At 41.6% G+C, this 21,675-nt stretch overlaps 2 protein-coding genes across 4 annotated transcripts; both read left to right on the forward strand.

Moving 5' to 3' along the window:
- Positions 1–1,810: 1,810 nt before the first annotated feature.
- On the forward strand, positions 1,811–3,866 carry Tceal7 (transcription elongation factor A like 7). 3 transcript variants are annotated; one of them, XM_075957629.1, is made up of 3 exons: positions 1,811–1,852; positions 2,636–2,680; positions 3,018–3,866. In XM_075957629.1, exon 3 carries the CDS (start codon positions 3,040–3,042, stop codon positions 3,334–3,336), a length of 297 nt encoding a protein of 98 aa, XP_075813744.1. In that variant the 5' UTR covers positions 1,811–1,852; positions 2,636–2,680; positions 3,018–3,039; the 3' UTR covers positions 3,337–3,866. The 3 variants fall into 3 exon arrangements, with proteins under 3 accessions (XP_075813744.1, XP_075813743.1, XP_075813742.1); XM_075957628.1 differs by having other exon boundaries at positions 1,817–1,852; positions 3,023–3,866; XM_075957627.1 differs by having other exon boundaries at positions 1,817–1,852; positions 3,026–3,866.
- A 14,415-nt stretch (positions 3,867–18,281) lies between these two features.
- Positions 18,282–20,077, forward strand: Tceal9 (transcription elongation factor A like 9). The gene is made up of 3 exons (XM_075958151.1): positions 18,282–18,417; positions 18,908–18,970; positions 19,519–20,077. Exon 3 carries the CDS (start codon positions 19,579–19,581, stop codon positions 19,927–19,929), a length of 351 nt encoding a protein of 116 aa, XP_075814266.1. The 5' UTR covers positions 18,282–18,417; positions 18,908–18,970; positions 19,519–19,578; the 3' UTR covers positions 19,930–20,077.
- The last annotated feature ends 1,598 nt before the right edge of the window (positions 20,078–21,675 follow it).

Consider the following 21,675-nt stretch of genomic DNA (forward strand, 5'->3'; position numbering starts at 1 on the left):
ATTAATATTAAGTCTCTGTATTTATTTTGGAGCCTGTGGTACCGACAAAATCTCTGCCTATAAATGGTGCCCAGTTGTTAGGAATGGTCACAGTTCAATGCAGGAAACTTAAAACATTTTTAATGTTATATGCAGCAGATCTCAAAGAGGTTAAAGGACCATAATTTGTTAAGTACATCTGAAGTACACAAACTTAATTCCTAGTTATCTGTGTTATCTATTTCTGTATTACAAATCGTCCTTATACTTGTAATGCAAAACAATAAACTTTTATCATCTCAATTTCTGTGGCCAAGGAACTAGGCTCTAGGTAGTTTAAGTTGGATGGTTTCACCTTAAGATCTCTTACAAGATTGAAATGAAGGTGTTGATAACACCGGTGTCATACTAACATTCACTTTCAAGAAGATTCACTTCTTAAATTACAAATGTGTTAGTAGGATTTAGTTTCTAGTGAGCTTTTGGATAAGAGCCTTGTTTCTTCTCTGGCTGTTCACTAGCTGAGTTCTCTATTAAAGTTAATCATTCCTTCAAAATGGGCTCCACAAAGCTCTACTTTTTAGAAGAGCTCTTCTTTTTTCTGGAATCATTCCCATCAAGCTTACTAGTAGTGATTACATTTGCAATGAGCTACAGACTTCCTAATAAACAAGACAGAAGAACTTCGCATAGTTTTCCCCATTGCTTATTTTCACAATGGTAAACAAATCCATTATGTAAGTACTAAAATCCTTAGCAAGAAAGATGTGTTTAGTATGATGGGTAATGGCTTCTGTAACTGATTTTCCTTAAAATGGCAGAATAAAGTCTAGGCAAATAAATAGGACAGAAATGTTTGAGAGAAGAAAATAAGAAAAGTGCTGAGCGAAGATAAAGATTTTAAAAAGGGGGATATTCGGGGCACAACATTCAAGGGAGTAAAAAAACATGACATGGCACAAGCTGAAAGTGTGGAATCCAACTAGTAGATATTTGTGATTGACTTTTGAGATCTGCATATCTAAGGATAGAATGCTGTGGGATTATAGTCTTAGCGATCCATGTGACAGGAGGTCTTCACCTGCTCGAAAGTCTCTGTGGAAGGGCCTGCTCCAACTGCTCTGTACATTTTGAACTTCTAAAAATGTGCCTGCCTGAAAGGTCTATATTTGTATTCTGACTTCATTAGCTGAAACAGGTGCTTCGGTCTTTTTATCTTCCTATTTTTAGTCTTTTTTCCAAATATGCATATCTTTACCTTATTTCAAATTATGAGACTTGTGTTTATGGAAAGTTGAAAACTAAGAAGATACCTGGGAAAAACGTGAAAATACATAAATCCAATTGTTACCTCGTTTCCTAGTTTGTCTTGTATACTCCAATTTGGTTTCAAATATTAGACTATAAGGAAAATGATACTTATTCATGTCTGAGGGAAGGGTAAGTAGAGGCAAGACTGCTACTTTCCGGTTCTTGCAACCAAGACAAGGACGAGTAATCCTTTCTCTCAACACAATCCCTAAAAAAGGAATGATGGTGAATGTAACCACGAGAAGATGCAGCCTCTCCCTGGTAATCAGAGAAAGGCACATTCCATCCATAAGGAGAAGGGGCCACTTTTGACCTCTGAAATTAGCAAAGGCCAAAATGAGTGACAGGGCCTGGTGTGGTGGGGGTGGGAGGTTAGGAGACAGGCCTACTTCTGCAGCACTGCTGATGGGAGGGGAAAGTGGGGACCAGAGTTGGAAGATGACATAATCCTCACGTGATTAGAAACTGACGTGAGCCCAAGTCGTTATATATCCAGGTTCCTTTCTCCTCGGGGTGCGAGCTCTTTACTGCCCTGAAGACTCGTGGCCAAGGAGAAGAGAAGGTAAATTCCTTAAACCCCAGCAGATTGGTTGTGCAGAAACCACCAGAACCCCTTGGAGTGATAGTGGCTGAACGAGACAGGAATCCATCTAAACTTGTTTCCCCAGATCTCTAATTGGGGGATAGACAATTGCATTTGTATTAATTTTTAATTAGTGTATCTATTTGCGTGCATGTTCGTGAGTGCATGTTCCACTATGTACACGTGGAGATCAGAGGACAATATGCAGGAGTTGGTTCTCTCCTCCTACCATGTAGATCCCTGAGATCTAAGAGCCTGAACTAAGGTTTTCAGGCTAAGCAGCAGCAAGTGCCTTTACCCACTGAGCTATCTTGCTGCCAATAATTGCGTATTTGGAAAAGAACCAGGGAACATGGGAAAGGCTTGAGAAACACCTACTGATTTAGTGATAACTGAGAAACAATAGGCTTCTCTGGTCCTGAAAAACTTGGCCCCTCTTTTTGTCTTTCCCCAATTCACTGAAGAGAACATGGTAGCACTGAAATGTGATTTAATGGATGGACAAAGACGGAATGCATGGGATGGAGACAATAAAAATCGCGATAATTTAAAAGGAGTTCACCCCATTTAATGTTAACCTGAAATGGTGGAGTCAAAATGGGAGATGGAAGATACCTACTCTTACAAGGGTCAAGCAGGGAATAGGCACAAAAATTTTAGAGGACAGGAAAAGAACCAGGCAGTGGATTACTCGAAACTATCACAGTGACGAAAGTCCCAGATTCCACTCTCTCTTCCCTGACCCCTTGTTTCTGTTTGTAGGTCCAGGGATCTGTGTTCACAGAGACCACCCGGAGGGAAGACCGAGTGAGAAACTCTCCTGCATTTGTACAGGGTGTTGTGTGGTTGTCACTTAGACCTGGGTTCTTAGGGTGGGAGCTGGGAAGGGAAAATACTGGGTAAAGTTTGCAGCTTCGCTAGCCATTCAGTTTATCTACTGACAAATGGGTGGGTTCAGGGTTGAAGGGTGGGGAAGAGGAAAAGGATATTGGACAGAAAGCTGAAGAAGCTGAGACATTCTCAGTTTCTAAAAGGCTGGAATTGTGGACCAGTCAGGAGTGGGGAAATGGCCTAAGACCTTGATTCAAAGAGAAAGTGATTCAAAAGTAACAAAGTAATTCGTCTCTGCATGTTCTTCCTGGAGTTAAGCAGGAAACAGCAACATCATGCAAAAGTCCTGTAGTGAAAAAGAAGGAAAGCCCAAATGCAGTGAGCCAAAGATGGAGGACGAACATCCCTATGGAGCATTTGAAGGCCAGCGAATGGAAGGGAATTTCAGACAGCGGCTGCTTCAGTCTCTTGAAGAATTTAAAGAAGATATAGACTATAGGCATTTTAAAGGCGAAGAAATGACAGGAGAGGAAGACGAGATGGAAAGATGTTTGGAAGAAATAAGAAGTCTGAGAAAAAAATTTAGGGCTCTGCATTCTAACCATACCCATTCTCGGGAACGCCCCTTTTAATCAGTAGCCTCAGGAATTATGTTCTGTTATTAATACTTCTACTGCTTTCTGTTTCCATTTTTTTCTCATAAGTATTTGCTATCATTTTACTTCAATCATTCACTATTGGTTACAGTCATACATAAAATTCAACTCTACATATCTTATCTTTCAATTCTACCCCACTGATTTAATAAGAAGTTTTGTTTATTTGCATGAGTGGCCAGTCATCTGGTAGTTCGTTATAAACCAAAAATTGCAAGCTACAAAGCAACATGTATGTGACCATTTATATGATATCATGTAAAGTCTTATTCTGGGTCAAAGAGGTCAATCTGTATTCTCTTTCTTATTTTCCACAAAATGAATATATATGCATCTGTATTTGTATTATTAATTTTGTATCACAAAATGAAAAACAGACATAAATGAAAGAGGTTTATCAATCACTTTTGGAAAGCAGGGGAACAGTAAACTTTTAATAGCAGACGTATAAAAAAGGCATGCCAATTGCAAATTACCTTTGGATTTCTTAGCCAGAGGAATAAACTTTACCATTATAAAACACATATGTTTAAGACTTGATCATTTCATGGGGAAAATATTTGTTTCACAGTAGCTCTGGGCTGTGTTTGATGACGCCTCATTTGCACCTGTGCACACAGAAACTTAGTTGGTATAGTGCCTTCCATTTAAGGAAGGACATGGCACGTTTCAATATATGCTCAAGAACAAGGCCTGAAGGCAGAGGAGGGTCCTTGCACATCAGCCCTCAGCTTTTGAAACCCATCCTTGTCTCCATCCCGCCCTGCCTTGGTGTTTTGCTCTCTGATAGCCCCGTAGCTGCAGCTGCAGATGCACTGGGGTTCTTATGTATCACGACTTCACTGAATTGCCAGTGAATTGACTTCTCGCGGTCTTACGTCTCTGCTGTGCTGTGGCATTTAAAACAGGTGGCCTGCTGGAATGTGGCCAGTTCCACACTGTCCTGGGACACATTTTGAGAGGCAGATCGTTGGATCATATGTTCATTCTGTTCAATTGCTAAAGGCATTCCTCATCTGATTTTCAAATATGGCCATCAAGGATACATAACTTTTCTTATTTCTCTATATTACTGATAACATTTTTTGCTTGTATATGTGAGTGTGCCTGTGCAGGCCTGAAGTTGATGGATGTCTTCTTTGATTCCCGCCCACCCCCCATTTTATTTACTGAGGCAGGGTCTCTTGGTAAACCTTACCCACCAATTTCAGGTATTCTATGTATTGCCTTAGGGATCCTGTGTCTGAATCCCAAGTACTAGGATTACAGGCCACTGCACACCTGCCAGGCTTTTATTTTGGCTCTGAGGATCTGAACTATGGTCTTCTCACTTATACGACAAGCATGTTTATCCGCTAAGCCATCTCCCCAGACCAACATGTTTTATTGCCTAAATGCTTTTGATTATAATCGACCTAGTAGAAATGAAGTCATGCCTCTGTGTGGTTTTTTCTCAACTTCTCTTTTTTCATAACTCCCATCTTTTATTTCAATAGGTAATTAATGAAAATATGTGATTGTAGCTATCTACTATTTTAAGTTAGCAGCTGGAAATTAGATGCTACAAAATACAAAACCTTGCTTCTCAGAACAATAATGGACACCTGTGACGTTTCCAAATGCCAAAACAATTGAACAATTTATTGCCAATTAAATATAAAAAATGGATTATATCATTGTCCCACACAGCTGGAGAATTCAAGGAACAGTAATCTTGTTCTATGTACATAATGTGTTGACTGACATGGAAAACAACTGCCAGAATCACCACACTGATGAATTTCACACTAGAGCCTGGCTATTTTGAGCGCTATCTGGAATGCAAAGGGATACTGTTAATAATGAACACAACTTTTACTTTTTGGTAAAGAATTACATATATTTAATGTTAAGCACAGACCCCCCCACCCAGCTGAAGTGATACAGAACCCCAACATACAAAACAAATTTTAGGAAAGCATACTGGCAGTGGCGGCTGACATGTGCTCTCTCTCCACACACATACCCTGGGAATCCATGGCTCCTTTCCTCTCAGTGAACACTAGGGAAACGCTTGGCAAACAGTGCCTCACTACATTTGGATCACAATTCAAAGACTGGGCAGCCGGCCAGGGACATAAAAAGGTATGTAAGGGAATCTAAGAGTCATCCATGTGACCAGCAACCCTGCTTGCTCCCTTTTAGATAATTAATAGGCAGAGAAAGCATGGCTGGTATTTCATGAATTGACTTCTAGCTCCTTAAATCAAGGCTTTTTGCTTTTCGGATTTTCAGTTGCCACCAATTAATCCTTCTGATTTTGTTAACAAAGCTCTCAAATTTGGTGTCACTTTCTCTTTTAGAGCACAGTAAACAGCAATAATCTTCCCAAAGAGCTCTTTGTTAACAAAATCAGTGCCCCCAGGTAATGTCTCGGTCTGTAACCTGCTACTCGGGTTCTTTTTCTTTTCTCTATTATCTTTCTAGTCAAAGAATATTTCGCCCAGTACTGGGAAAAAAAGCTCTTCATCCATGAACTGTAGCTTGCCAGGGGTCCATCTTTGTAGAGCACTACAGTGAGTCACACAGAATCTGAACACTAGAGTGGGCAACATGGTCTATACATACAGGCACACATACATACAGCCATGTATGCCATAATACTCAGTGGGCTGTCATGCGTATTTGAGATAAAACACTTGCGTTTCTCCGCTGTCTATAAATACTGAAAAAGCTTGGCCTGCTATTTAGCCACGTGGTCCTGAACTCCACACGCATGATGACCTTATGTTGGATAGCAGAAGCTCGCATTCCACTGTCATCTTTTGAAATATGCCGAAAGATTGAGTGCGGCCATGTTCAAAGAGATAATAAAAGTTCCCCTGGGGGACAATTATGCTTTCCAAGGGTTCCTCCAAGTAACTCCCTTGTAAAAAGATATCTGAAGTATACTCAAAAATCTCCCAGCTCCAGAATTATCTATTGTTTCCTTCTCTTTGCAAAGAAAATTTGTTTTCTAATGTCATGATGGGTCTGCTGATGTTTGTACTTGGCATCACCGCCTTTTGCAAAAGAGTTTCTGTTAGGAATAATTCCTAAGGCGAGCTCCCTGCCGATGCAAAAGTTCCCAATCAAGCCAAATCAAAACAAGCCAAATTAAGGAATATATCCAGGTTTAATGGGAGATCTGCAGTCTTTTGTGGCCCCGTGGGGGAAACCGGGAAGCTGGAAAAATGCGACCCCCTCCCCCGGGAGGAAGAAAGGGAGACCACATGTTCCTCTTTTGGGAGATCACTTAAATACTCTGGGGAGTGGTGTCAGGACCTGGCCTGCTGGGATTTGGAGTCCAGACCAGGCCTGGGGGCTGGGATAGATGTGAGGGGCTGGGGCCTACCCTCCCAACTTGACAATTTCCAAAGGGCGTGGGGGACTCATTTGTGTTTGTTTGCTCTTACACTTCCCTCTGTGCGGATAATAGGGAGCCCTGTTCCTGGAACTCTTGCCACCCCATCGTGCTTTGGCATTTTTCTTTTACCCACAGGTCCAAAAAGTAAAGTGTCTTCCTCAGACAAGGATTCAGGCTTCAGGGCCAAACCTCTGAACAAGCCACATTTTAAAAAACAGTAGTCTACTTCCTCATAAAAATTTTATTTTCTTCCAACCACAGGAATAGGAGGAATTTCAGAAGCCCACTAGAAGGCTTGGCCATTCAGAAAACCCCTTTGAATTTCCAAGCTCAGTGGCCTGCTTGCTGTTTGAAATGTCTTCATTCTCAGATTTGTGTGTGTGTGTGTGTGTGTTTTCGAGGAAGGGTTTCTCTGTAGCTTTGGAGCCTGTCCTGCAACTAGCTCTTGTAGACCAGGCTGGCCTCGAACTCACCGTGATCCGCCTGCCTCTGCCTCCCGAGTCATGCTTAGATTTTTAAACAGTCTCTCTACAGTGTCTGCAATGTTTAGTACTTTAGGCACACACCTTAATTCCAGCACTCTGGAAGCAGAGGCAGGAGGATCTCTATGAGTTTGAGGTCTACAAAGTGAGTTCCAGGACAGGCAATACTACACAGAGAACCCTGTCTCACCTCCCCTCCTCCCCCTCCAAAAATCTTGAGATGCCACCATGCTTTGTTTAACACCCAGGACACAAAGAGAAACTCAGTGTCAAATCTGAAAGATACATTAACAAAAGCAAAAGAATTGGTTGCTGCTAAAAATCTAGAAAATCTAGAAAAGTTTAGCTATCCGTGTGGGTGCTGAGTATGCAGGCATAGAAGAAGCACGGTGGTGCGGTCATCAGAGACTTTCCCCACAATCCCAGAGAGCCCCAAGAGAGACACCAAGAATGACGCAGTGGTGTTGAAGGACCTGCAAGGTGGCCCTAAAGCATTACTGCAGGAAGATCTGAAGGGGAATCACTGGAGAGATCCCAGAATGTTGCAGACGTTAGGAGAGTGAGATGTTCATTGAGGAAAACTGCAGACTTAGTGTAAAGATTGCCCAAGAGAGAAGACATATTGCTACAGGCAGCAGAACTGGACAGATGGAGCTACTCAAGCCCTCTGGAGATCCAGCACGAGCCCAAAATGTTGGCCATAAAGTTTCAGGATTCGAGGCTTGCCTTGCTACATTTTAGCCTTGCTTTGCCTTGGTCATTCCTTGTTGGGATTCTCACCTTCTTTTTTGTGTTAATGATTAAACTTTGTGCCTCTGGGTGTGAGAATTGAGCAATTTGATTGTTTTCCTTTTTTTGTGTGTGTTATAGGAATCCACAGTTAAGAGACGTTCTTGAGTCTCAGAAAAGAATTCAGACTTTTAAAAAGTCTTTGGATTGTTAAAGATTATGGAAACTTTTGAAGTTGGGTGGGATATATTTTTGCAGTGTAAGGTAAGATTGTGGAACTAAGAGGTAGAAGGTGACAGTTTATAAGTGACTGGCTCGGGTCATGTTGACAAGGGGTTGAGCTTTAGAACTATCAACTTCAACTAGTTATCTTTAGAACTGTCAACTTGACAGGCTCTAGAACCATGTGGGAGACAAATCTCCAGGCACACCAGTAAGGATACTCAGATTCGGTTACCTCCGGGCATGCCTATGAGGAACTGTCTTGACTGGGTTAACTGAGGTGAGAAGACCCACTCTGAAGAAAGGCAGTGCCATTTCCTGGGCTTAGATCCTGAACTGTATAAACGAGGAAGCTACCTGAGCACAGAACTATCTACTTCCTGATTGTGGATATGATATGATAAGCCTCCTTAAGCTCCTGACACCATGAAGGACTATACCCTGGGACTGTTAGCCAAAATAAACTCCCCATTTCCTCTCTTCCTCCCTTCCTCCCTGCCTCCGTCTGTCCATCCCTACCTTTCTCTCTCCCTCCCTTCTTCCTTCCTTCCTTCCTTCCTTCCTTCCTTCCTTCCTTCCTTCTTCCTTTAATTGATTTTGTCAGGCTATTACAACAGCAGAGACATAACTAATACATATGATAATCCTGCTTATATTTTTAAATAACCACAAAGTCAGTGGTTCTCAATCTATGGGTTGCAATGCCTTTAGGGGTTGCATACCAGATATCCTGCATATCAGATATTTACATTATATTACATTTCACAACGGTAACAAAAATACAGTTATTGAAGTAGCAATGAAAATAATTTTATGATTGGGGTCACCGCAATATGAGGAACTATATTAAAGGGTCGCAGCATTAGGAAGGTTGCGAACCACTGTACAAGGCTACATGGCTGTTTTTTCACCAGCTTTACCATTTTACCTTCTTATTTTAATGCATAAAGATTGCAGGTCTTCACAACCATACAAATACTTATTTTCCGTGTGAAAAGTTTATTGTCCTTTTTCTGAGTTGCCGAAGTTTTTTATATATTTGGGTGTTCATCGTTTGATTGTGGTTAGGGAAAATACGTTGTATAATATTAATCTTTAAAAAATTAATTGACATAATTATAAAATTATAATTTTAGGGATTTTTCACAAGCATGTAAGAAGAACGTATATTCTACGGTTGTTTTGCGATAGTTACTGCGTATGTCTTCTATATTCGATTGACAGTCTTATTAAACTCTTCTTCTTATTTACCTGAGCTTGGATCACCTATCTAATACTGCAAGTCGGATGCCGAAGAAGTTTACACTATTGTTCTTTCTTAAATCTTTGCTCTGTTGTTTGGTTATATTATTATATTTACTGATAAATTAAACATTCTAATCAAAGTATAGTGGCCTTCTTGTTTCCTACATGATTTAAAAAAAAATCTTGAAATCTGGGGTGGTGGTTGTGAAATTTGCCTCATTTCTTTTCCCTTCCCCTTTTCTTATCTCAAGGGTCAAGTTTTTAGCTTCCTGGCCTCTAAACACACCCATTCTCACATAGGTATGAAAATTAGAAGCTAAGTCTGGAGTGTTTCTTAATACAATATGCTCCCATTCTATCCATTTTCTTGAAAAGTTCATAATTCCTTCTTTATTTTTCTTTATGACTGAGTAAAATTCCATTTTATGTAGGTGCCGTATTTTTCTGATACATGAATATGGACATATTTTTGTTTTCTAAATCAAGCAAGCAATAAAAAGTGGAGGTACAAACCCAATATAAATATTGGCTTTTATGTCTGTCCAGTTCATTTCATCTGACATCTTCATTTCCTCATGAAACTTTGAGCTAGAGTCGGGTCTCTTTTCATTTCAACTTGATGACTACCCCTTAGCATTTCTGGTAGGACAGGTTTTTCTGGAAGAAAACTCTCTTTCAGCTTTTGTTTGTCTAGGAATGCCTTACTTTAGCCCTTATGGTAGAAGACAGTTAGAAAACGCTGAACTACCGATTGGCAGGGAGTTATTTGTTTCCTTCAGAATGTAAAGCACGCTGTCATGCTGCTCACTAGTCTGTAAGGCTTTTGAGAATTGTGTGGCTAATAATTTTTCATTGTGTCAACAACGGAAGTGTCAACAAGACTCTTTTCTTCTTTCCTTCAAGATTCCGTCTTTGTCTTTGGCTCCAAGGCTCTAAGCAGTGTTAGCGCAACACATCCTAGAGCAACTCTCTTTCAATTTGCAGCTCATGGAGTTTGGCAGCCTCTTGAACAGTTTTCAAGTCCAGTGAATGATTCATTTCACTGTGCAGCTATACAACTATTTTGCTTGGTTTCTTTCATGACTTCTTATTGTCTTGTTCTTACGCTATTTCCATTTTTCTTTTGTTCAATGTTCATATTTAGCATTTTGAAGGACATTTAAAATAGTTATTTCAAAGCATTTATTGGACCAGAGAGATGGCTCTCTTAATAGATACATGCATTTGCTGCCAAGCATGACCAGCCTTCATCCAACCTCTGGGACGGACATGGTGAAAGGGCAGAACTGACTACCACAAATTCTTCTCTGACCTCTATATTTGCTCAGCAACATGTACACTTGTGCACACCTGAATAAATAAATATATAATTCTATTGTTTTTTTTTCAAGACAGAGATTCTGTGTGTAACAGTCCTGGCTGTCCTGGAACTCAATTTGTAGATCAGGTTTGCCTCAACCTCAGAGATCTGCCTACCTATGCCTACCTGAGTGGTGGGATTAAAGGCATGCACCGCCACACCCGGCTATGAAATATGATTTTAATATAAACAGATATAAAGCATTACCTGGTAAGGGCTCTCACAAGGCCTCAGGCTTTAATGTCGTCCCTTCAGTGAGATACATTGTCCTGTCATATCGTATGCCTTTTGGTGAAAGCTGAGCATTGGAGTAACATGATGCAGTAACTTTAGCGACCAGATTCTCCGTCATCTCCAAGATGTATAGGTGTGTGTCTATGTGAGGCGGGGGATTGCTGATTAAAACAGATGTCTATTTGTTTAATGAAATTTACAAATTGTTTCTGCAAACACTGTGTTTCTTACTGTTTGGCATCAGGGAAGTATCTTTTTTTCTTAGTATGTCTTTAGCTAGTGTTCGAACATACATATTTATCCTAACACTAGAAAAATTTACAATCCAAACATAACTCAAAATACTTCTCTCTCTGCATTTGAAAAACAACTTAGATATTGGACTTTGTCAAAAATTTCATTTGATGTATTTAAGCCTGTCGAATTCCACACTAGGCACAGACACAGCTGCAACCCCACAGGTTTTCATTCTCACAATCACTCCTTCAAACATATCAACACATTTGAATATCATTTCTTTTACCTACAATGTATTGATAAGATATCTTTTAATGTTATCACTGACTTTTTGAGACACGGTGTCATCTGACTGGCCTGGAACTCACTATGAAGATCAGGGTGACTTCGAATTTGGACTTCTAATGTGATTAGATTATAAGTCTGTTTAATTTGAAAATACCTAGGGATTTGCTTCCTGTTTGGATGCTTAGTTTGAACTGGCAACTTCACACAATCTAGAATCACTTGGAAAGAGAGTCTTAATGAGGAATGAGCTAGACCAGGTCATCCTGTGGGCATCTTCTAGGGGAATGTATTGCTAGTTACTTGACGTGAGAAGAGCCATCTTAGATGTGGCCAGCATCTTCTGCTAATGGCTCAGATTTTTTAAAAAAAAGTGGAAAAAAAGTTTCTTTTCCTTGTTGGCTTGGCCTTTACTCTCAATGGTGGTTTCACCTACCCTGCTGTAGCAGCTGCTGATTCCTTCACTGATAATAGAGGAGTCAGGCGCCTTCCTGCTTTCAACATGAACTGAACACCTGTATCTCCCAGGCATCCTCCAGGCCCTTGGTGCAGATAGGGGCTCATGAGACACGTATCACAGCCTCGAGCACTGAACAACTGGCCGGTTCTCGACCTCTTGTCCACTGTATTGTGTAAACCAACCTAGTAAGTAAGCCTTTTATGGCCAGTGAGATAGCTCAGTCAGCAAAAGTGCTGGCTGCCAGACCTAATACTCTAATAACCCGAAGAACTGAGGTCTGTCTCAATAATCCACACGGTAGAACTAGAGAACAAAATAATTCTCTGTGTGGCATCTTCTGACCCTTGCATACACGCTATGGCATGGCTGTGTGTGTGTGTGTGTGTGTGTGTGTGTGTGTGTGTGTGTGTGTATAACATATGTGATAAATAAATGAATACAGGCAGTGGACCATCTCAGAAGTGAAACTTCAGGGAACTCAATTAGCTCATTGGCAGAGTACCCTGCCCCTCTAAGGGTTTAATGTGCCTCTCATACTTCTGTTTTTGGTTTCTGGAGACAAGGTCTCACTATGCAGCTTTGGCTGGCCTGTAACTCTCTATGTAGGCCAGTCTGGCCTTAAATTCAGAAATCTGCCAGCCTTTGCCTCCCAAATGCTGAGATTAAAGGCACGTGTGTGTGGCATCTCATCTAGCAGTTCTCATGCTTTGTGTGGGAATCCGGTTAGTTCACTGAAGAGTGGGTCGCTGTTAGGTGAAAAATGAGCTCATGCACACTGCCTCACTTCCTTCTTTGCACGTATGGCTACTCTTACCTATGGATGTCTGCCACATGGTGCTGTCAGGCCATCTGTCCGGAGTCCATTCCCAGAGGCAAAATGGGGGAGACCAACCTCGGACTTTTCTAAAATGGCACTGAAAAAGCCTCTTTTTGCTACAAAGCACTCGGGATCAAGAATTTTATTATAGCATTGGAAACTAGGACTAACACACAGTGTTCATAGAAGCAGAAAGGACTTTAATATTTTCTTCTTTGAATGATCTTTTTTAGTACTAGGTAGGGATTAAGTCCAGAGCCTTGGCTGCTTTATTGACTGAGCTACAGCCTGTGCTGTTATGTTGGCCAACTTAACACTATGAAATATGTATCTTAAACTCTAACATTTAGTTTCTTGTCTTAACATTTACCTTATTAGATATTTTTTGTAGTGATTAGATGCCAGTTTTTCTTTAGATACTACAGGCAAGTTTTTTTTCTAATATCTGACTTTCTATCATTCTCAATTCTTATATTTAAAGTGTCACTCTTATAAGTGACATGGGATTTATTATTTTATCTAATTATATTTAGACTATTCAGCTTAAATCTGCTCTATTGCTATTATCTGTGCTATGCTTTTCAATGGATCCCCATGTACTGAGTAAATAAAACGACAAGTGCTTCATTTTGAATCTCCAAAACTAATTTTCAAACTTGTATACCTAAGGTTCCTCTGTGTGCATATCCATTGACTTAAGGTGTATGGATTCTCTGAGGAGAAGCATTAGTTTCTTTTTTGTTTCACTCTATTTCTGAGACAGGGTTTCTCTGTGTAGTCTTGGCTGTCTGGGAACTCACTCTGTAGACCAGGCTGGCCTCGAACTCACAGAGATCCACCTGCCTCTGCCTCCCAAGTGCTGGGATTAAAGGCGTGCGCCACCACACCTGGCGAAAGTCTTGGTTTTAATAAGGGACTTACAGTTCTGTTTTAAAAGAGGCAGTTTGTCCTAGAGCCAGGAAACAGAGTACAACTGTGCTTACACTGTCCAGAATTAGAATTTGCCAAGTGGAAATTTGCCAAGTCCTCTATTTTCAGCCTCCACATTGTCTAAGTCTAGAACCTAGAACTCAAAACTCTCTGAATCTCTACCTAGTTGTCTAGTGCAACTGTCTTCCAAGATAGTTCAAAGGCACCTCAGAATTATCATGTAGAAAAGTAGTGATCAAGAATAAGTAGCCCAGGGCTGGAGAGATGGCTCAACCCTTAAAGGCTAGGCTCACAACCAAATTATAAAACTTGACCTAGACACCCTGCTCAGGTTTGTTCAAATTGCAGTACTTGATCTGGTCACAAGATGGCCCTTTACTCTACACTTAGAGTTTCTACACTCGATAATCAAATTCTGTTGAGGAGAAAAATCCATTCTTACAAGTCAGAGAATATTATCTCCTAAATAGTTCATATTAATTCTTGAAGATGTATACGCATCAAACCACTCAAGGAAGGATTCTACCTGGCCATCTTCTTTCCCTTTTTCTTTTCGAACCTACACAATAAATATCTAACTCTCTTTTTCATTGCTAGAAGATATCCAAATTTTCTACTGGGTAGCTTTCGGCTCTGTGTTATGACGTTTGCCTTTTTAGTTTCTACTCTCTCTTACATTGATATTTTTCCTAACTTGGACTTCCTTTGATGGCCTCTGCTGTCCTTAATATTAGGGCTGTTGCTTTTGTTTCTTCTTGCACTTTTGAGTATTTGTTACCCGTGTGACATGGTTGGAGTAATAGACACCTGGGTCATGAGTGACACTCACCTTTGAATGTGTTTCTGAGAGAGTGTTTCCAGACAAGATGACTGGAATGTAGGCAACGCCATTTGCACAGGCTGGAATGTCAGACAGAATAAAGAGAGAAAGGAGGAAGTTAGCTGATGCCTGGCATTTCACTTTCTGTGCTTCCTGTTGCGTGTCAGAGACACGCCATTAACACTACCCCACCATAATGGACTGGTCCCCCAACACCCCTTTCTCCCTAGCACCAAGAAAAGTAACTAGTATAGAAAATTGATACTGAGAAGTAGGGTTGTTGCTATGACTACTTGACCACATTTTGTAGGCTTTTGGAAAGAATTCCTAAAAGTTAGAGAAGACCTAGCATGGCCTAAGAGGAACTTAGTGGGGAGTAGCTCTTCTGTAAGTCTAGAAGCTGGAAAAGTCAATAGGAAGGCCAGTGTTCACGAGCTTTCAGAGGAGAGTGAGAACTCTATTGGGAACTAGACTGGAAATTATCTATGCTTTCTTTTGGCAAAAAATCTGACTATGTCCCGCCAATCTTCTGAGAACCTGAGTGAGGCTGAAGTTTTAAATACTACACGGATTTGTTTGGTGGAGGAATTTTCAAGGCAACATAACATTCTTACTGTGGTATGATATCGCTCTCTGTATTAGTCAGACTCAGAGTGAGAAAAAAAACAAAGATTGGAGTAAACAGATGCAAAATGTGCACTGTGGTGGGGAAAGGGGCCTGCACCTGGCCAAAGCCGAAGGCAGGGCAGGTGCAGATAAAGAGTTGGTGATTATCGAAGAGATTGCCAGCAGTAAGGGGGGACTTTACCGCTTACATCAGATAACAGGAGCCATGCCTTGAAGCCAAGATTCCCTCATTTAGATCTCCAGGCTGTAATCAGGCCAGTTCATTGGAATGCTTTTATTTGAAAAAATAGTGTTGGAATGAAGAGGACCCCCTCACACACACGTCATCCTGCTTGAACAATGCTGCCTAGGTACATGGCTTCCCAGGTTGTCTCCATAGTACAGGAGTCTACTGTAGCACTGGTACGAGGGGCAAGTTGACATCTCAAGCAGACAGTAGAACTTTGATTCCTTCACTTAATGTTGGTTTCCTGGACATACAAGAAATTTCCAGAGCAATGGAGGCTTGCATCAAGGCTTTAGGAATGTGTTGAAGCCAGCCTTCTGCAGTCAGGGCTGGTATTCACTTTACTTTTCTGCTCTTTTATTTAGGCTAAGCATCCGATTCATGTTTAGGGAGTGATGGTGTGTCTTCCCTCCTCAGGAAAACCTTTGTAGAAATGCCTTCTTAGACATGCACAGGGTTGGTCCCCTAGGTGATTCTAAATCTAATATAGTTCACAATAAAGATTGACCACAACAAACACCAAAACATAGCTGAGTCCTTGATTGCATTTAGATCTTACAGCCAGCTAACCCAATAGACTTAAATCCTGTTCTATATAAATCATGACATAACCTAGAGTCTTACAGAAATGGGTGGATTTTATGGGTTTCACTTGTTATACTATGATGGGTATTAGTTACACCCTCTTGTTACAAACCCACACACACACACACATTTACCAAAAAAATGTAATTCCACATGTCAGTTTTCCTTTCTCTCTCTTCTTCTTCATTTTTTTTTTGTTTTTTGGTTTTTCAAGATGGGGTTTCTCTGTAGCTTGGGAGCCTGGAACTAGCTCTTGAAGACCAGGCTGGCCTTGAACTTCCGGGTGCTGGGATTGAAGGCATATGTCACCACTGCCTGGTTCTCCTTTTTCTCTTACAACTTATGTTGGACATTATTTTGAATTTCACACATAGCTCAGGCTAACCCCAAACTCAGCATTCCTGCCTAACCCTGTGAGTGTTTCAATTACATGAATGAGTTACTATGCCTGATTTTCGAACTTCTTGGTTTTTTTTTTTAGATGAGCTCTCACTCTGTAGCTCAGGCTAACTCATGGCAACACACTCCTGCATCTCTTTCCTAAGTACTGGGATTACAGCTGAGAGCCACCACACACAAATTTTCTGAATATTTAAAATATTTATTTTTAGTTTTTTTATTATGTGTGTATACGTGCATGTCACATTCATGTGAGTGCCATGGAGTCCAGAAAAGGGTGTGGGGCCATCCCATGGGGGCATGGTCCCCCTACCAGGAGCTACACCTGTAAAGAAAACTGAACATCCCTCTCCCAGAGGCCATCACCTGTCAATAACACTTCAGTTAGCAGTACAGGCTGGGGACCCCCTTCCTACAGCAACCATACTAAAATGCTGGCTGGTTGGCTGGTCCTGCCATATCCAGAAGACACAGTTTTGCTCACATCCTCCTGACCTCTGACTCCCTCCTCTGCAATGGTCCCTGGGCCTTGGGGGAGGCAGAATGACACAAATGCCATTTATTCCCTGTCCTCTGACAGGTTGTACATTAACCACTAATCGCAAGGAAACTTGTCTTGTGCCGTCTGAGTGCTGCACTAATACCAATTCAGGACCGATCCACCACCTTGGTCCAGAGCAGCTGCTAGAGCTACTGGCAGATGTGGAACTTCCCCAGCACTTGTAGGACTAACACAGAGTCAAATCTGGTAGCGAATCTGGGCCTGTTTTAAATTTTTAATTAACCAAGTGAAAAGCCCGTACTTTCACTTTCAAGAGGCTTTCCAGTCCCTAACCCAAGCAACCATTATCATCATAAAACTAGTGACTTGATTTTAAAGCCCACCCCTCCCCCCAGTTGAGGGGGAAGCATGTCCAAACCATATGCAAGTGAAATAAAATGGGAATGAGTGAATGTTGAAGGTTTCCTTTTAGCTAAGTGGAACAGTAAAGACACTCACACTTAAAGTGTTAAGACATCCCAACAATTCATGGTATGTACACCATCACCTTCTTTAAGACGAGAAGATTGGGTGCTAACAGTATGTACCCGACAATTGATCAAGTCGTGATTATTCAGGCAGCACAGCTTCCTGACAGTACCACCACCAGGGCTCTAGAGTCAAACATTATTTTTATTTACTTTAAATCATTCTTCCTAAATAACATCACAAAATGGTAATCTTTTTAAAAGATTTTTGGTTATGAGCCTGGCCTCTTCAATGGCTGAGTCATCTGTCCAGCCCTAAAAAGCATATACTTTTAAAGCATTTACTATATTCCAGGCTCTGATCTAAGTAACACACATATATAAATTTATGTATGTATCGAAAATAATTTGGTACTTACGTCTGACTGTAAAACAGCACTACTTTTGAAAAGACTACAGAAGTATTAAGAATGAAGTTTAATTTGCTTTCAAGCAATCCCACTCCTATTCCAAGATCCTTTTCTGTCCCTATTCATGCCCTACCTACCTGGCTCCACACAACAAAGGAGTACATTTCAGATGAAAGGGGGAGGAGCTAAGAAAAGATAGATTTGGGAGGTAATTATCCTGGCAGTTGGGAGTGGGAGACAGGAAAAGACAATTATTAAACGAAGCAGAAAAGTTCGTAGCACTAGAAAATAAGGCACTCCTCTTTAGTCATCAAAGACCTGCAAAAGCAACAGAAAAACAACCCGCATATTTTTTTCTTTTCCTCCAGCAAAGACTGACAAGGCCAAGTGTGTGTTTGGGAAGGGGGTAGGTGAGGGAGCAGAGGGCGGGCCCACATCTGCCGCGCTTTTTGTGGGAGTGGAGATTCGGGACCCGAGCTCACTGGTGACGTAGATCTCATGTGACCAGGAGTCGACGTGTGCAGAAATCCTGCTAGTCTGGTCCTTGTTTCCATCTGGGTACCAGCTTCCTTCAGCCTTGCAGGCGGCGGCGTGAGAGAGACCACCGAAGGAGACAGCTTGCTTGAATTCTCCAGGTTGGTGTCAGAAGGGGCATTGCCTGGGGTTTTCTAGCAGAGGGTGGTCTAGCGCAGAGACTTGAGTTCCAGTTAAGTCAGTCCCTCCACCCCTTCCTTACCTTCAGTTCTGCAGGAAAGGACACTTGTGAAAGGAACTAGGGGGTCCCAAAAGGAAGACAAGGAGACCTTTGACGGCTCAAAAATAATCATACTCTGAGATTTGGAACCTCTCTTCTGACAGCCGCTCGGCTGCCCAAACCTCGTCTTGGATCTACAGATAGTTGGGAAGCGATATCCCTTTCTTACCCCCTGTCTGATGAGAAAGACAAGCTAACTTGCGGGGTGGGAAGGAGGCGTCCTGTGGGAAACAAAAGGGTGGGAAACTTCCACAAGCGAGACCTTAAATAAGGAAAGCTCCGTGAGCTTGATCTGTGGTGCTGCTCTGCTGAGCACCGAGGGCTCGCCCACCCCACCCCCAACATCCCCTCCCTTCTCCGTTTGCCTGCAGGTTTGTTCTTTGTACTGCTGCTGGCTAAAAGTAGGAGAAAGAAACTGACCAGATCAGTACCTGGTAAGTGAAGGGAACTTTATGAAAGATTCCCAGGGTGTGGGTTGGTGAAGGCCCGCAGAGGTTGAAGGCCACACTCTCTCCCTCCCTTCCCCCTTAAGCCACCTAAGCCCCCCCCCCCTTTCTGAGGGCCCTGTGTTAGGCCTGTAAGGGAGAAAGATTTGTGGAGGGTTGGGGCGGGAGGCGGGAAGGAAGGCCTTGGAAAATGCTTGAGGGAGGGACTGGGGGGGGTGGAAAATGGAGGTAAGAGGGGCGGGGGCAGGGAAACCTTGATTGTGGACTGGGCTTCTCAGGTGGAGGGTATTTGCTTAGGGCAGTTGGACCAAAATGGAGTGGGGAGGGAGAGGGAAAGAGGGAAGGCGAGGGGGGTGGAGAGAGGGGGGTGGGGAGGGGGAGAGAGAGAGAGAGAGAGAGAGAGAGAGAGAGAGAGAGAGAGAGAGAGAGAGAGAGAGAGAGAGAGAGAACACGAACACTGGAAAGCAAGCCCTTTTGTGCACAGCACCTGTAAACGTACCAAGTCTTCCACTTACCATCTCCTACTTGCTTCCTAGAAATAACTGCATTCGCCAATAGGCAGGAAGGAGCAAAGAAGGAAGAGAAGCATACACAAGATGAAACCCTGCCAAAAAATGGAAGGAAACCCAGAAAATGGGGATGTGCCAAAGCCCGAGGAAGAGCCAAAGCCCGAGGAAGAGCCAAAGCCCGAGGAAGAGCCAAAGCCTGAGGAAAAGCCGGAGGAGGGGCAAGGACCAGGAGAGGAGGAAAAATCCGAAGAAACTTTTAGGGAGAGGCTGATGAAGTCTCTTCAGGATTTTAAAGAGGATATACACAACAGGCATTTGAGCAGTGAGGATATGTTTAGAGAAGTGGATGAAATAGATGAGATAAGGAAAGTGAGGAACAAGCTTGTTGTGATACGTTGGAAGGCTAATCGAAGCCACCCTTATCCCTATTTAATGTAGTTTGCCTTGCTTTCTGTTTTATCTGGAATTATCATTGCAATATAGCTTTCTTTTAATTAGCTTTTTTTTCCTGATACACCTTTGCCCATCTCCCTACTTTGAATATGTTGCTGTTAGTAGATTAGATATATCTCTTCTTGTCTGCATCTTACTGTTGGTTATATATGAACCAATTTACAAGTCTCTGGCTTTTAATAAGAGAGCTTTACTGATTTGTAAAAAATGAGCTTCTGATGGGATACAAAATGAAAAAAGGTTACAAAATTCTATGAGAATATCGTATTTTGAAAGACAAGAGTACCTTTGTATGTTACATATATGCACATATAAACTTGTGAAAGAAAGATGAATGATTTTTCTTCTGCTTATTTGTATTTGCCATAGTCCTAAAATGAACATGCATTATTCTTGCTAAAAATAATAAAGGTTTTATAACTAAAAATAAGCATCTAACAGCACTTATTAATTTCTTTCTAAAACACTGGGGCACTTGTATTCATTGACAAAACTGTTAGAGCCCTTGAGTTAAAAGATTAAAATTTACATCGTTTCTCATTTATGGTAATAACCATAATAATCTTGTAGGAATTTTGTGGTGGCCAAATAAGATACTGAGAGCTGTTTGACAGGGTTTTATCACCATTTGCTCACACAGGATCCAAATGCTAAAGATTTGTTCTTGTCATTTAGAAGCATAAAGTCATACTCATACTGTGCTTGAGAACAAACTCACTCAAGCAACTGTTCGGCAGGTGCTACATACTCGTTATACCTGTCTAGACTCCCATCTAGCTGTTTTATGATGTTAACTGGTATTCCAGCCCCTGTCCCCCATTCTGAAAATTTCAGTTCCCTGGTGCTACATAAAATTCTCAAGTACCAAACCCCAGAACACTTCTTTGGTACCTTTAGTGGGCCAAATATGCAGACATCAAAAGTGATGGAAATTTTGTCCACGTCTTCCATTTTGATAGACACTTATGCAGTGCTACTTGGGTCCCAGAGTCTTTTGGCTATACCTTGACAGCATTGGAGTCTTATTTCCTTTTATAAGGTTCAGATAGAATGGGCTCATCTGAGAGTTTGAGCAGAACATCTAAGTCTGATTAATTCTTATGAAATTATTCAGAATTTTCATAAGAATTTCAGCCCTGGATGTGAAGTTGCCATTCGGTCTTAGTGACTTTGCTTCCTTATAATGAGGGATTTCTCTTCTGCAGGCTGATGACAGGTTCTCTAAGGTTCAACAAGTACCCAATACTTGGGTGAATTTTATAGGGATGCTGAAAGATCTGGGGATGTTCCCACCTCTGGTTGGAAAGAACGTGTGACGGTAATATGCCACCTGTATATAATTTTTCCTTTATGATGCTCCTTTGGGGAGCTCTTCATTTTTCCTCTCCAAGGTTATGAAAGCTGGATAGATACTTGATGAGGCTGGAATTCTGGCTGGAGTAAGGTGAGAACTGAGGGGCACACAGTGCTAATTTTACAAGAAGAAGTATATCTAGGTTTCTGTAGCTTGGAAGGTGGTCACTGGAGCACAACAGAACGTGAAATGGCTCACCCAAAGCACAGTCTTCTGCAGGTGGCCCTTTCTTTGGTTTCTCTACTCCAACCGGCACTAGGCATCTAGTAGGGGCAAACGTATCTAAAAGAGGGCAGGTTTATTTATTTATTTATTCATTTATTTATTTATTTATTTTGCACAGCACATCAAAACACTAGACTTCCTTCTTTTATCGG

This window comes from Microtus pennsylvanicus, chromosome X (genome assembly GCF_037038515.1).
Source record: "Microtus pennsylvanicus isolate mMicPen1 chromosome X, mMicPen1.hap1, whole genome shotgun sequence".
NCBI classification, from domain to species: Eukaryota; Metazoa; Chordata; class Mammalia; order Rodentia; family Cricetidae; genus Microtus; species Microtus pennsylvanicus.

What these genes read in the sequence shown, in the direction of transcription:
- Tceal7 (XM_075957629.1), top strand. Translation starts at nt 3,040, where the DNA reads ATGCAAAAGTCCTGTAGTGAAAAAGAAGGAAAGCCCAAATGCAGTGAG.
- Tceal9 (XM_075958151.1), top strand. Translation starts at nt 19,579, where the DNA reads ATGAAACCCTGCCAAAAAATGGAAGGAAACCCAGAAAATGGGGATGTG.